Below are 14,822 nucleotides of genomic sequence, written 5' to 3'. Positions count from 1 at the left end.
AAACACATAATTTTAGAGTGCACTTTGTAAAATGAACTTGCTTTGCAGTTTCATTTCTGAAGAACATCAGAGCAGGGCGTGGGCCTGCTGGAGACCAACCAAGATTGCAAGAATTTCTTCCTGGAGGTAAGAACATTCTAGGGCCCAGCCTCTTAGAGACAGGGCTGGGCACCAGTACTTGCCCTGAGGGTTTGATCCTTCCTGATCACCTGCCCCACCCCACTCCTCGCCCAAGCCCAAGAGAAAATGTAAGTCCTTGGGAAATAGATCCTGAAATTAAGTACGCATAAGGAGAACTCTGGGGTTCCAAATATTCCCAAAACAGAATAAAGGAGATAGGGTGGAGGTCTTCTCCCCAGCTCCAACCAGAACAACACCTTCACCCATTTGAAAAAGCAGAACAAAAACTATAACCAAGACAACTTTCTGCTCTGGAACAACTCCCCTGCACCATGAATGGGAAAACAGGTTGGTTGAAAGGAGACACACTTAATCATGAATTTATTTTCCTGATCACAACTTCCCGCTCCCTTTATTTTATTTTTAAAATATATTTGTATCGATTTCAGAGAGGAAGGGAGAGGGAGAGAGAGAAACATCAATGATGAGAAAGAATCATCAATCCCACACTGGGGATCAAGCCTGCAACCCAGGCATGTGCCCTGACTGGGAATGGAACCATGACTTCCTGGTTCATAAGTCAATGCTCAATCACTGAGCCATGCTGGCCAGGCTGCTCCCCCTTTATTTACACTAAGTAGCTTCTGGACAAATATAAAGGTCCCTCTTGTTTAAAAAACATGTCAACACTTGAGGATATAAATCCAATCAAATCATGTTCACAAAAGGACTTTGTAAGCCTCAGGACAGTGAAGTATACTAAAGTTTTATATAAATACTAGGGGCCCGGTGCACGAAATTCGTGCACTGGGGGGCGGGGGAGGAGTGTCCCTCAGCCCAGCCTGCCCCCTCTCACATACTGGGAGCCCTCAGGGGATGTCCTATTGACGGCTTAGGCCTGCTCCCAGCTCCCCTTGGGGAGCGGGCCTAAGCCGCATCTGGCCTCCCTTTATGGAAGGTGACCGGGCTGATCAGGGGAAGGAACCAGCCCCATAACCCCGCTGCTGCAGCCACTGCCAGTCACCACAGCCAGCAAGGTTTTTTCATCAACAAGGACTCCAGTCCCATCACCATGAAAAAATGACAACTTTTTTTAGGCATTTTCAAGATGTGTCTTTCATATAATAATAATTTCTTTATTATTCTTTTATCCTCACCTGAGGATATGTTTCCATTGATTTTTAGAGGATGTGAAAGAGAAAGGGAAAGACAGAGAGAAACATCAAAATGAGAGGAACACTTTGATTGGTTGCCACCTGCATAAGCCCTGACCTGGGCCCTGGCCAGGGAGGAGCCTGCAACCTAGGTACATGCCCTTGGTCAGAATTGAACCCAGACCCTGCCATCGGCAGGCCAAGGCATTATCCACTGAGCCAAAGTGGCTAGGGCAGGATATGACATTTCTTAGCCCTCCAGCAGCGGACCTTCGTTTTTTTCCCCAGGAGAAAAACCCTAGATCACCGTTTTGGATTCTTATTACCCAAGTTACTAAGAATATTACCAGTGGCATACAGGGAGCTTAACCAATGAGCAGTCAGAAAAGGTGCTTCCTCTGTAGTTCACACCAATCTGCGGCTTGGCACCCCACCCACCCCCGCCCCAGGCTTGACGCCCCTGGCCCAGGCTTCAGGCCTGGGCAGGGGAACCCCATCTCCCCTGATCACGGGCTCCACCCTTGCCCAGGCCTGACCCCTTGGCCAGAGGCGTCGACCCCCATCACCCTCCAATTGCCAGATTGGCCCCTTGCCCAGGCCTGATGCCTCCACCAGAGGTGTAAGGACTGGGCAGGGGACCCTCATTTTCCCCCATCACTGGCTCCGCCCCCCACCCAGGCCTGATGCCTCAGCCAGAGGAGTTGACCCTCATTACCCTCCAATCACCAGATCGGCCCCTTGCCCAGGCCTGAGGCCTCCGGCAGAGGTGTCAGGCCTGGGCAGGGGACCCCCAGCTCCCACCATCCCCGGCTCCGCCCCCGCGACCCACGATCTCTGACACCACCCCTGCCCAGATCTAAGGCTTCTGGTGGAGGCATTAGTCCTGGGCAGGAGACCCCCAGCTCCCCGCGATCTCCTGCTCTGCCCCGGCCTAGACCTAATGCCTCTGGCCAAGGCATTAGGCCTGGGAAGGGGACCCCCAGCTGCTCACGATTGCTGACTCCGCCCCTGCTCCCCACGGTTGCAGGCTCCGCCCCTGCCCAGGCCTAATACCTCTGGCCAAGGCATTAGGCCTGGGCAGGGGGCCCCCAGCTCCCCGCGATCTCCCACCCTACCCCTGCCTAGACCTAATGCCTCTGACCGAGGCCTTAGGCCTGGGCAGGGGACCCCCAGCTCCCCGCGGTTGCAGGCTCCGCCCCTGCCCAGGCCTAATGCCTCTGGCCAAGGAATTACGCCTGGGCAGGGGGCCCCCAGCTCCCCGCGATCTCCCGCCCTGCTCCTGCCTAATGCCTCTGGCCAAGGCGTTAGGCCTGGGCAGGGGACCCCCAGCTCCCCGCGGTGCAGGCTCCGCCCCTGCCCAGGCCTAATGCCTCTAGCCAAGGCATTAGGCCTGGGCAGGGGGCCACCAGCTCCCTGTGATCTCCTGCCCTGCCCCTGCCTAGACCTAATGCCTCTGACCGAGGCCTTAGGCCTGGGCAGGGGACCCCCAGCTCCCCACAGTTGCAGGCTTCGTCCCTGCCCATTCCTAATGCCTCTGGCCAAGGCATTAGGTCTGGGAAGGGGGCCCCCAGCTCCCCACGATCTCCCGCCCTGCCCCTGCCCAGACCTAAGGCCTCTGACCGAGGCCTTAGGCCTGGGCAGGGGACCCCCAGCTCCCCGTGGTTGCAGGCTCCACCCCTGCCCAGGCCTAACATCTTTGGCCAAGGCTTTAGGCCTGGGCAAGGGACCCCTAGCTCCCTGGAATGCCGGCTCCGCCCCTGCCCAGCTCCCATGGCGGGCTCCACCCCTGCTTCCCGCAATCACTTGTCAGGGGTGGCAAAGGCACCCGGTTCTCTGATCATGGCTGGGGGGCAGGGCAAAGGCGGCCCCCAGGGCCGCCTTTGCCCTGCCCCCAGCTCTTAGCTCCCCCCTGGGTTTCCGATCACCATCAGTGGCAGGGGGCTTCTTCCGTCCTTTCCCTTTCGCCTCCCAGCATTGTGCCTACATATGCAAATTAACCGCCATCTTTGTTGGCAGTTAAATTGCATATCTCGCTGATTAGTCAATGGGAAGGGTAGCGGTCGTACAGCTAATTACCATGTTTCTCTATTATTAGATAGGATTAGTGGCCCAGTGCATGGATTCATGCACATTGAAAGGAAATTAATTAGAAGAAAGATTCGTGGGGTAATTATGTTACTGCAAAAAATTACATTTCAAAATAGTATATATAATATATGTACGGTCGGTCAGTAGGTTGGTCAGACAGATGGATGGTCGGTCACTTAGCCTTTTATATATATAGATTAACAAGCCATCACCCTAAACTAGGTTGAAGACACTGAATATGCCAAGAAATTATGTCAAAGCATTATTCAAACCTTTTTGCCCGAATTATTTTCACCTTGAATTAAATACATGGCTCCAGCCAAATATAGATCTTAGACCATATAAGATGCTCAAAATTGACAGAGTGACAAGTTCATGTGAAAGCATTACCAAATATATAATAGCTTCAAATCATTATGTATTTTCTCAGCTCTGGTCAAGGGGTGGGGGGGCAGCTGAAAATTTTTTTTATGTTATAAAGGGTCTTCATCTTTAAACAATGGGGGAGATCTGTAAGATAAGTTAAAAAGACCAGTTTAGATAGGACAGATATTATTCACCCTATTTGAGACAGGTGCTTCCATCTCCCTAACCTCCCTCCCTCCCCACCCCCATATCTGTTAGGGGCCAGCCCCAGCAGGTCCAGGGGTTCCCAAAGGTGTGGACGGAGTCAGTGAAGAAGAAATGACAAGGAGACAGTGTTCAGTTGATCAGCATGGTTGGGTTCTCTCTTTATTGTTCTATTACATCTATATTTATACTATTTGATCCCATAAGCATGCCTCTATAATTACATCATGGTATGTTTCAGGAAACCTTCTACAGTTTCTAGTTTCATTTCCATAATCCTGTCTCTATCTAGTTCTGTTGATTTTAATCTTATCTAGGTTAATCTCTGTGTTCCATTATAAGGGCTATTCCAAGGTCACTATTCTATTGCTCTAATGATAAGCTACAAGGAAGTGACTGAAGGAGTTTATCCTACCCAGTAAAGGTTATGTCCTCCCAGCCTCGCTGCTTGCCTTCCCTGGGACTGCCCTGTGTCAGAGGGTCTCCAGGGGTATAGGCTTTGGTGCTTTCCCTGGTGGGCAGACCCCTGGGGATGTGGGCCCAACAAGTCCCAAATTTATTGCCAACAGTCTTAGTCCAAGTTCTTCATAAGTAGTACATGGTACTTCTGTAACACTAGGGAGATTTACTGATTTATTCTCTTCCTTGATCCTGTTAACCCCTAACCTAGGGAAACAACCTTTCTCCGGGAGCTGGTCCTGGTTAAAACACATAGCGCTTAAGAGGGGGAGCAGACATATGTCATATACGCCAGGTCCCTTGAAACATAAGCTGTGCAGATGTTTCTTCCCTGCAGCAACTGCGTCAAGCAGCAAGGGTGGACCGGCTCCCGAAACATATCTCTCTCTCTCTCTCTCTCACACACACACACACACACACACACACACACACACACACACACACACACAGTGTCTCTGGGCATGCAGTGGCTGATAAGCAGGAACCCCTTCATGTGCTGCTTCTTGTAGAATGCTGGCGTGCCCTGGATAAGATAAGATACTTCCAAGATGTGAACACAGTAAGTCTGTGGAGCACGATAAGACCATCTCCGGAGGAGAGTCCATTTGCCCAGAGTAATAAGAGCAGTTAACACAGCAGAGGCCCCTGGAAGTCTGGCTCATAAGAACCTAGGACAGAAAATCCTGTATGAGAAACATGCTCCTTCAGGGACTGTAAATGAGACAGCAAAAACTAATAAGAGGTGCTAGGAAATCGGGGCTCAGGTTGCTGTAATGAGCCTGTGGATGAAGAACATATGTCTACCAACTTTTCTTTTTAAAAAATGAAAACTCCTTTCTCACTCATTATGACCAATCTGACTTGGAAGCTGGACTTGGTTCTGATCTAATGATAAAATGAAAAAATTTAAAAACCATAATGAGATATCACCTCACACCTGTTAGACTGGCTATTATACAAAAGGCAAGAAATAACAAGTGTTGGTGAAAATATAGAGAAAAGGGAGCTCTTAGGCCCTGTTGGTGGGAATGTAAATTGGTACAGCACCAATAAAAAACATTAAGGAGGTTTCTCAAAAAAAAAAAAAGAATTACCATATGACCCAGCGATTCCACTTCTGGGTATTTATCCAAAGAAAATAAAAACATGGTCTGAAAAATATATCTGCACCCCTATGTTCACTGCAGCATTATTTACAGAAACAACCTAAGTGTCCACTGAGGGATGAATGGATTAAAAAAATGTGGTTGATACATACAATTCAACCATGAGAAAGAAAGAAATCCTGCAATTGGTGACAACGTGGATAGACCTTGAAAACATGCTAAGTGAAATAAGTAAGACACAAGAGAATAAATACTGTATGATATCATTTATATGTTGAATTGAAAAAAAAAAGACAAATTCATAGATACAGAGAATAGATTGGTGATTGCAAAGGCAGGGGATGGGGATGGGTGAAATGAGTAAAGGTAGAAAAAAGGAAATTTCCCAAGTCCTTTGTTTTATAGGCAATGCTGATTCATGGGTTTACAAAAATACAGTTCAAGCATTCCACAACTCTAAAAATCTTAATTTCTTCATTCAACAAATATTTACTGAGCACTTACTTTATGTCAGGCACTAGGGGATTCACCACTGAACAAAAGGCAAAATGTCTTCTCTCCTGGGTGTTATATTCAGAGAATGAGACGATCATTAAATATAGTATGTAAATTCTTTTTTTTAAAAATGAAGCAGGGAAGGGTAACGGAAAGCACTAGAGGAAGGACTGAAATTTCAAAAGGGTAGCTAAGTAAGGCTGCACTGAATTTGAATAAAGGGCTCAAGTAAGAGTGTGAGCTATGTATCTAGAGCAGCGGTTCTCAACCTGTGGGTTGTGACCCCTTTGGCAGTCGAACGACCCTTTCACAGGGGTTGCCTAAGACCATCCTGCATATCAGATATTTACATTACGATTCATAACAGTAGCAACACTGCAGTTATGAAGTAGCAATGGAAATAATTTTATGGTTGGGTCACAACATGAGGAACTGTATTTAAAGGGCCAGAAGGTTGAGAACCACTGGTCTAGAGAAAGAGCATTCCCAGCAGAAGGAATAGCTACTTCAAAGACCTGATGCAGCAGCATGCCTGACATGTTTGGGGAGCAGCAAGACAACCTGAATGGCTGGAGTGGAGTGAGCAGGGTGAGTGGAGGTGAAGAGGGTTTAAAAAAGTGGAATGAGCATGTTATGTAGGAGTTTACCTAAGGACTTTGGCTTTGACTCCGAGTGAGATGAGAAATCATTGGAGGGTCTTGATCAGAGTTATGTGATTACACTTAAATTTAAACAGGATCATGTTGGCTGCTGTATTGAAAACAGAGTGAATAAGAGGTGGTGAGGACATGACAAGGGGTGAGGAAAGTGAGAAAGTAATAGTAGCAGTGCTTAAAGGTCTTGGTGTTAAAGAAATATAGAGTTTGAGCACTAAACATAGTGAATCTTAGGGGCAGGAGATGATGGTGAAATGTTTGCATCTGAGATGATGGAAGGCTTATAGCTATTGGTGATTCTATTAGTTTCCTAGGGCTGCTGTAACTAAGTACCACAAACTGAGTGGCTTCTACAACAAAAATGTATTGTCTCACAGTTTTGGAGGCTGGATGTCTTCAAGATCAAGGAATTGGTTGGTTCCTTCTGAGGGCTGTGGGGAAGAATGTGCTCTATGCGTCTCCCTTAGCTTCTGGTAGTCTGTTGTCAATCTCTGGCATTCCTTGCCTTATAGAGGCATCACCCTGATCTCTGCCTTCATCTTCACATGATGTCATCCCTATATATGTGTCTCTGTGTCCAGATTTTCCCTTCTTATAAAGATACCAGTCATGTTGAATTGGGCCCACTCTAATGACCTCAGGTTAACTAGTTACATCTGCAACCACCCCTATCTCCAAACAAGCTCACATTCTGTAGAACTGAGGCTAATAATTCAACAGGAATTTTGGGAGGTCACAATTTAACTCGTAATAATTATGATAAGGCCAATAGTGTGACCCATGAGAGTGGAGATGGATGGAGGTCACGATCATTAGATGAGAGGCAGTCAAGAGGGTGCAAGGCCAAAGTATTGAAGTGATCATCTACGTATCTATTGAGCCACCAAAAATTATGACAGGAATAGTGTCTGAGGGCATGAGTGTCTCTTCCCTTCAGCTGTCTACAGAATGGAGGTCAAAATACATTAAAATGTATAAAAAGCAAATACTCACCAAACTCTCAAAGCCTGAAGTATTTTAAGAGTGAAGTTTAAAATAACATGGAAGTCATATTTTTTATTCTGCCTTCTATCTAAGGGACTTCAAAAAAATCTTTCATTATCTCTATTATATCATGTTGAAAAAGTGAAACTTAAGACTGTTTCTCCTTTATCCATCCTCTCCACCTAGATTTGACATTCTTGGTAGTGTTAGTGCTGAGAGGCAGTTTTACACAAAAATTAGTGAGGCATCAGCTAAGAGGAGACATCCATTTATCAGCCACAATCTGTCTTTGTTCTGTGCTGACATCCTTTGAGAAATAACTCATTTCACTGTTCCTCAGTAGTGTTCACCCCCATGCCATGAAGTCAAATAATTCCTACCTCAGTGGTCCACTCATTCTTTGTTTCAGAAGGCTGCAAATCTTTTTCTCCCACCAGAGAGATCCCTGAAGACATACCTAATATTATTTTTCTTTCTCATCCAATTTTCAACTCTTTGCCATTGTTATACGGTCCTCTCCTGCAATCATCTAGCATTATAGGGAGGGGGGCAAGCTGTCCAGGGTTATTCATTCTATTACTGACACTCCTTGAGCCTGTCTCAGTTTCTGACTGTCATGCCACAGGAACCTAATGACACTGTGAGGCTGTCAATCCCAGATTCCCAGATGAATGGGCAAGGCACAGGTCAGCTCCTCTCTGGAATACACCACATCCATTACTGATTAGCACCCCTGCCTGGTCTCACCTCCAATTTAACTGATGGCAGTTTGCATAAACAAATAAAATTTTAAGTCTCTCTTCTCTAAGGTTCTTCCTTCTCTCTAGCTCCTGGGCTCTGAGTCTGTTAGAGTGAAGACTGTTGTGAATGGCAGACTAAAACAGTTCTGTCTGATAATATCCTTTCTAATCTTTCTATGTTATGCTTTGGGTAAAGCCTTTCATCTTTATGAATGTACATGATGGTTTTATACATATTCTGTGTATATATGAAAAGTGTATATGCTTTGTATTTGCTCTCTTTATAATATAATGTTTTGTTTGATCCTTAATGCTTTTAGTTTACTTATCCTTATAATACCTTTACTTTTCTATTTTCCCTTAAACAAAATTATTGATTCATCTTTTTCATTCTGAGTCAGTAGGACCAGGTTGGGGTCTGGAAATTTACATTTCTAGCAAGCTTCCACGTGATGCTGATACTGCTGATCTAGAGACTACACTGTGAGAACTGCTCTCAACCTTATCTGTACAATAGAATATTCCAGACAATTTTAAAAAAGTACTAATCCTAAACTCCACTCCCTCAACCAATTAAATCAATTTCAGAATGTGGAGTACCAGTGAGCCAAGGTTGAGAACCCCTGATCTCGAGTGTTTCAGGATATTCAAAACTTGCAATTCAACCAAGTACATGATTGTAAGACCTTCATTACTCTCATATTAATAATTTAGGCTAAATTGGTTTTAACAAAGTTAAAAATGCATACTATTTTCCTTATCTAATTTCAGGCCGGCCAGGCCAGTGTGAACTATAGCTAACTCTCTAGTACCTCTCAGGGCCACAAGACTTAGCCAACCAAATCAGTTATCTAACATTTTGCTATCACATCCCCCAAAGCTCTAGCCTTGTCGGCCTACCAGTTTGAGTTCCAAAAGACAAGTGATAAGTTAACCAATTGCCTTATTACTGTGTAACAAAAATGCCAGCTTCCTAGCTGTGGATGTAGTTTTCTATTTTCCAACCCACATTCACTTATCCAGTTTTGTATTTTAAAGTTTATTTGCAATATTCAACTATGTGAACTAATTTCTTTATTACTTAAGATTTTGGTTTTGAGTTATGAAAACAAGCAACTTTCACCAAGTTAAGCTTAAAAGGGAAAATTATTATAAGGATAAAGGGGTGTGCTGCCCTAATTAGCAGCTACTGCTTATGTCATAATCACAATCATAATCATATAGGAAACAAGGGGGTGCTAATTGGAACTATAAAACAGTTAAAATAAGTACCAAGCAGTTTTAAGACTCAACCTTGAACAGTATTATATATATAATCGACTGATTTCGATGATAAAGTATCATACTAAAATACTTATTGTATAACTTTTTCCAAGGAAGAAAGTTGCAGCTGTGATATGAGTGAACAAGTAAATCTACCTGAAATGACCAAAGACTGGAACAAAGAGCATGTGAAACAATGGGTAACAGAAGACCTTAAGATCGATGAGAAATACGGGCAAATTCTGTTCAATGAAGAAGTGACAGGATTAGTCCTGGAGGAATTAACTGAAAAAGACCTTAGAGACATGGGGCTACCACGGGGTCCAGCACTTTTGATAAAACGCATGTATGACAGATTGAATATTTTCCCTAAAAATCACAATCAGGATTCTGGACAATTAGAGCATATAAAAACCTCCAAAGAACACCAAAAAAAGCCACAACAGACACAAAAAGAAGAAGAACAATCAATGCCATCCAATATTGATCATAATCTTAGAGAGATCAGAGATACCAAAGAACAAGAATCTGTTCTTATAAAAGAAAATGCATTAAATGAAGTAGTGACCACTAAAGACAAAAAAGAGAAAAAGCTAAAAGCTGAGCAGTTGACTTGTATGCCATATCCTTTTGATCAGTTCCACAGCAGCCATCGTTACATAGAACATTATCTTCTTATACAACCTGAAACAGGACCACTCAATCTCATAGACCCAATACATGAGTTCAAAGCCCTCACAAATACAGACACAGCCACAGAAAAGGACATTAAGATGAAATTTAGCAATGAAGTCTTCCGATTTGCATCGGCTTGTATGAATTCACGCACCAATGGCACCATCCATTTTGGAATCTTGGACAAACCCCATGGAGAAATTGTTGGCATAGAAGTCACCAATAAAGGTGCCTTCATTGACCACTTCAATACAATGATCAAACAGTATTTTGAAGAAAGTGGTATCAATGAAGCCAAGAAGTGCATTCGGGAGCCAAGGTTCGTGGAAGTCCTTCTGCAGAACAACACACCATCTGACAGGTTTGTCATTGAAGTAGATGTTATTCCAAAACACTCTGTATGTAAAGAAAAATATTTCTACATTAAGATGCAAAGCTGTAAAGCTGAAATATGGAAAAAAAACAAAGATGCTTCACTGTTTGTGAGAGAGGGAGCTAGCACTACTGATATCCTGGCCAATGTCAAGGGTTTCAGAGCATTTACAAATAAAGTCAAGTCACTAGCAGTATTGAGAAAAGAGGCTGAAGAAGAATATGAGAGGAAGGCAAATAAGAAGGAGAGTGAAGGACAAAAGCTGGTTAAACTTCTCATAGGAAACCGAGAGTCACTGGATAATTCATACTACAATTGGTACATTCTTGTAACAAATAAATGCCATCCAAACCAAACAAAGAACTTAGATTTTCTAAAGGAAATTAAATTGCTTGCTGTTTTGGAGTTTGATCCTGAATCTGAGAGCAAGGGGGTGGCCAAAGCTTACAAAAGAAGCCGGGTAGCAAACCTTCACTTTCCAAATCAATATGAGGAAAAGGCTACTACAAGAGAGGCAATTTCTAGCCTGAATCTTTTCGATCAGCCCAGCTGGATCTTCTGCAATGGCAGATCAGACTTGAAAGATGAGAGGTATAAGCCTCTAGAACTACATTTATGGCAAAGAGAAAGAGCTTCTGAAGTTAGGAAACTGGTTTTATTTCTCACAGATGAAAATTTAATGATAAGAGGGAAATTTTTGGTAGTGTTTCTATTACTCTCTCTGGTGGAAAGCCCAGGAGATCCACTCATTGAAACCTTCTGTGCTTTCTACCAAGCTCTGAAAGGAATGGAAAGTATACTGTGTATCTGTGCAGACTCACAGATTTATCAACGATGGAAAGATCTACTACGAGCAAGACTGACAATAACAGATGAATTAACAAGCCACAGTATTTCCACTTTAAATTTAGAATTGATAAACAGTACTATCCTTAAACTAAAACCAATCACTCAGTCATCAAGAAGGTTTTTGCCCTCCCATGGATCATCTTCGGTTATCCTAGAGAAAAAGGAAGAGGATGTCTTGACTGCACTGGAAATTCTCTGTGAAAATGAGTGTAAAGACACAGATATCGAGAAAAATGAATCTAAATTTCAAGAATTTAAGAAAACAAAAGAAGAGCACTTTTATCGAGGTGGCAAAGTATCCTGGTGGAACTTCTATTTTTCTTCTGAAAACTATTCTTTACCCTTTGTCAAAAGAGACAATTATGAAGACCTTAAAGGTCTGATACAGTGTTGTGCAGAGTCTCCTAAACCAATATTTGTAAAAATTATCAATCTTTATCATCATCCAGGCTGTGGGGGTACTACATTGGCTATGAATGTTCTGTGGGACCTAAAGAAAAACTTTAGGTGTGCTGTGTTAAAAAATAAAGCAACTGACTTTGAAGAAACTGGAGAACAAGTAACCAAGTTGATTACCTATAAGGCAACTAGCCATCAGGATTACATTCCTGTACTTCTCCTAGTAGATGATTTTGAAGAACAGGAAAATGTCTACATTCTACAGAATACCATTCATTCCATTTTAGCAGAGAAGGGTTTGAGATATGAAAAAACATTGGTAATTATCTTAAACTGTATGAGATCTCAGAATCCTGATGAAAGTGCAAAATTAGCAGATAGTATTGCACTAAAATACCAACTTTCTCCCAAGGAAAGAAGAGCTTTTGAAGCCAAACTGGAGGAAATTGAAAAGCAACACAAGAACTGTGAAAATTTTTATTCCTTCATGATCATGAAAAAAAATTTTGATGAAACATATATAGAAAATGTAGTCATTAATATCCTAAAAGGACAGAATACTGACAGCAAGGAAGCCCAACTCATTTCTTTCCTGGCTCTACTCAACTCTTATGTTACTGACTTTACAATTTCAGTGTCACAGTGTGAAATATTTTTGGGAATCACAGGCATTAGTACACCCTGGAAACCTGAAAGCCTAGAAGACAAGATGGGAACCTATTCCACACTTCTAATCAACACAGAAATGGCAGAATATGGGGGATGTGCAGGCGTGCGCATCATTCACCCTCTGATTGCCAGACGCTGTCTAAAAGAACTAGAAAGAAGCTATCACTTGGATAAATGTCAAATTGCATTGGAGATATTAAGAGAGAATTTATTCTATGATTCTGGAATAGGAAGAGACAAATTTCAACATGACGTACAAACTCTTCTGCTTACAAGACAGCGCAAAGAGGATGGAGATGAAACAGACACTTTGTTTTCTCCATTAATCGAAGCTTTACAGAATGATGAAGTTGAAAGGGTCTTGACTGAAGGAACTCTTCGATTCCCACAAAATGCATTTATTTGTCAGGCCTTAGCAAGACATTTCTACATTAAAGAGAAGAACTTTGACACTGCTCTGGACTGGGCAAATATGGCCAAAAGGAGAGCACCTAAAAATTCCTATATCTCAGATACACTTGGTCAGGTCTACAAAAATAAAATCAAATGGTGGTTGGATGCAAACAAAAACTGTAGGGATATCACTGTAAATGATCTAAAAGATTTTCTAGAAGCTGCAGAAAATGCATCAAGAGCTTTCAAAAAATCCCAAGAGCAAACTGATAGGAAAGACTCTTATGAAACAGAGACCTGGTCACCACAGAAGTCAAAAAGAAAATATGACATGTATAATACAGCTGGTTTCTTGGGTGAAATAGAAGTTGGTCTTTACACTATTCAGATTCTTCAGCTCACTCCCTGTTTCCACAAAGAAAATGAATCATCTAAAAAAATTATGGCAGAATTTTTATCAGGAAAGAGGAATATTCCTACAAAACCAAAAAATGAATATTATTTGGCTCTAACTAAGTTCACTTCCTACTTACAAAATTTACAACCGGATATTAAAAAGTGCTTGGACTTTTTTACTGATTATATGGGTCTTTTGAAAACAAGGAATATCCAAAAAGAAATAGCGGAGATCTCATTAAGCAAGAAAATCAGACGTTGTTTCATTCAATATAGGGAACATTTCTGCTATGTGGATGTGGCTCCAGTACAAAGCAAAGAGAGCCAGTTACTACAAGAGGAGAATTGCAGGAGAGATCTAGAAGCTTTGAAAGCAGACAGGTTTTCTGGACTTCTAGAATATCTTAATCCAAATCACAAAGAGGCTGCAGCCGATATGGAAAGTATAGTGAACAAATACACTTTTCTCTTTCAGGAAAATCCAAACAAACGGCTGGCAAAGGAGAAACAAAACTTCATTTTGGCCAACATTATTCTCAATTGTCTAAAACCCAATTCCAAGTTTATTCAGCCACTTACTGTACTTAAGAAACATCTCAGAGAAGTGTTACAATGTGTAGAACTAAGTCACCCATACCCAGACCCTTATTTCTTGGCCTGCCTCCTGTTCTGGCCAGAAAATGAAGAGCTAGATGAAGATTCCAAGCTAATGGAAAGATATGTTTCATCCTTAAATAGATCCTTCAGGAGACAGTACAGGAGCATGTGCAGGTCCAGGCAGCCAAGCACACTTTTCTACCTAGGGAAAAAGAGGGGTCTCAACAGACTTGTGCATAAGGCCGAGATAGAGCAGTACTTCAGTAAAGTACACAATATAAACTCCTTCTGGCAGAGTGGAGATGTGTGGAAAAAAAATGAAGTCAAAGACCTTATGCGCCGTCTCACTGGTCTGGCTGAAGGCAAGAAAATCTCTATTGAATATGGAACAGAGAAAAAAATAAAAATACCAATAACATCTGTTTATTCAGGTCTACTCAGAAGTGGTGGCAACATAGAAAGAGTGTCTTTCTACCTAGGGTTTTCCATTGAAGGCCCTCTAGCATATGACATAGAAGTTATTTAGAAAGATATATTAGCTCAAATATGTTTATTCATATTCTCTCTGATCTTATTCCATCTATCCCCATGGCATTTTAATGGCATTATTAGCTTACCTCTGATTATAGATTTTGTTTTCGTCTCCCCCAGTAAATTAAAAGTCTTTGTAGGGCATTAAACATGTCTACACACAGAGCTTGGCACACTGTAGAGTCAATTGTTCAATGTTTTAAATATGCACTTTCAGACTAACATATTTAATTAAGAATTTTCCATTGATATCCACTGGTGACATCATTACTGGTTGTATGTCAATAAAATCTGTTTAAATTCTA

General features: G+C 42.4%; 1 protein-coding gene across 2 annotated transcripts; it reads left to right on the top strand.

Moving 5' to 3' along the window:
• SAMD9L (sterile alpha motif domain containing 9 like) lies at positions 1 to 14,822 on the top strand. Of its 2 annotated transcripts, none has more exons than XM_059712336.1 (2): positions 1 to 126; positions 9,749 to 14,822. In XM_059712336.1, exon 2 carries the CDS (start codon positions 9,770 to 9,772, stop codon positions 14,510 to 14,512), a length of 4,743 nt encoding a protein of 1,580 aa, XP_059568319.1. In that variant the 5' UTR covers positions 1 to 126; positions 9,749 to 9,769; the 3' UTR covers positions 14,513 to 14,822. The 2 variants fall into 2 exon arrangements, with proteins under 2 accessions (XP_059568319.1, XP_059568320.1); XM_059712337.1 differs by having other exon boundaries at positions 20 to 126; positions 9,753 to 14,822.

This window comes from Myotis daubentonii, chromosome 10, assembly GCF_963259705.1.
Source record: "Myotis daubentonii chromosome 10, mMyoDau2.1, whole genome shotgun sequence".
In the NCBI taxonomy this organism is placed as follows: domain Eukaryota; kingdom Metazoa; phylum Chordata; class Mammalia; order Chiroptera; family Vespertilionidae; genus Myotis; species Myotis daubentonii.
The sequence above is the reverse complement of the archived record's forward strand: the minus strand, read 5'-3'. Positions and strand labels throughout refer to the sequence as shown.

Bases quoted from the DNA above. Each gene is read 5' to 3' on its own strand.
- SAMD9L (XM_059712336.1), top strand. From the start codon at position 9,770: ATGAGTGAACAAGTAAATCTACCTGAAATGACCAAAGACTGGAACAAA.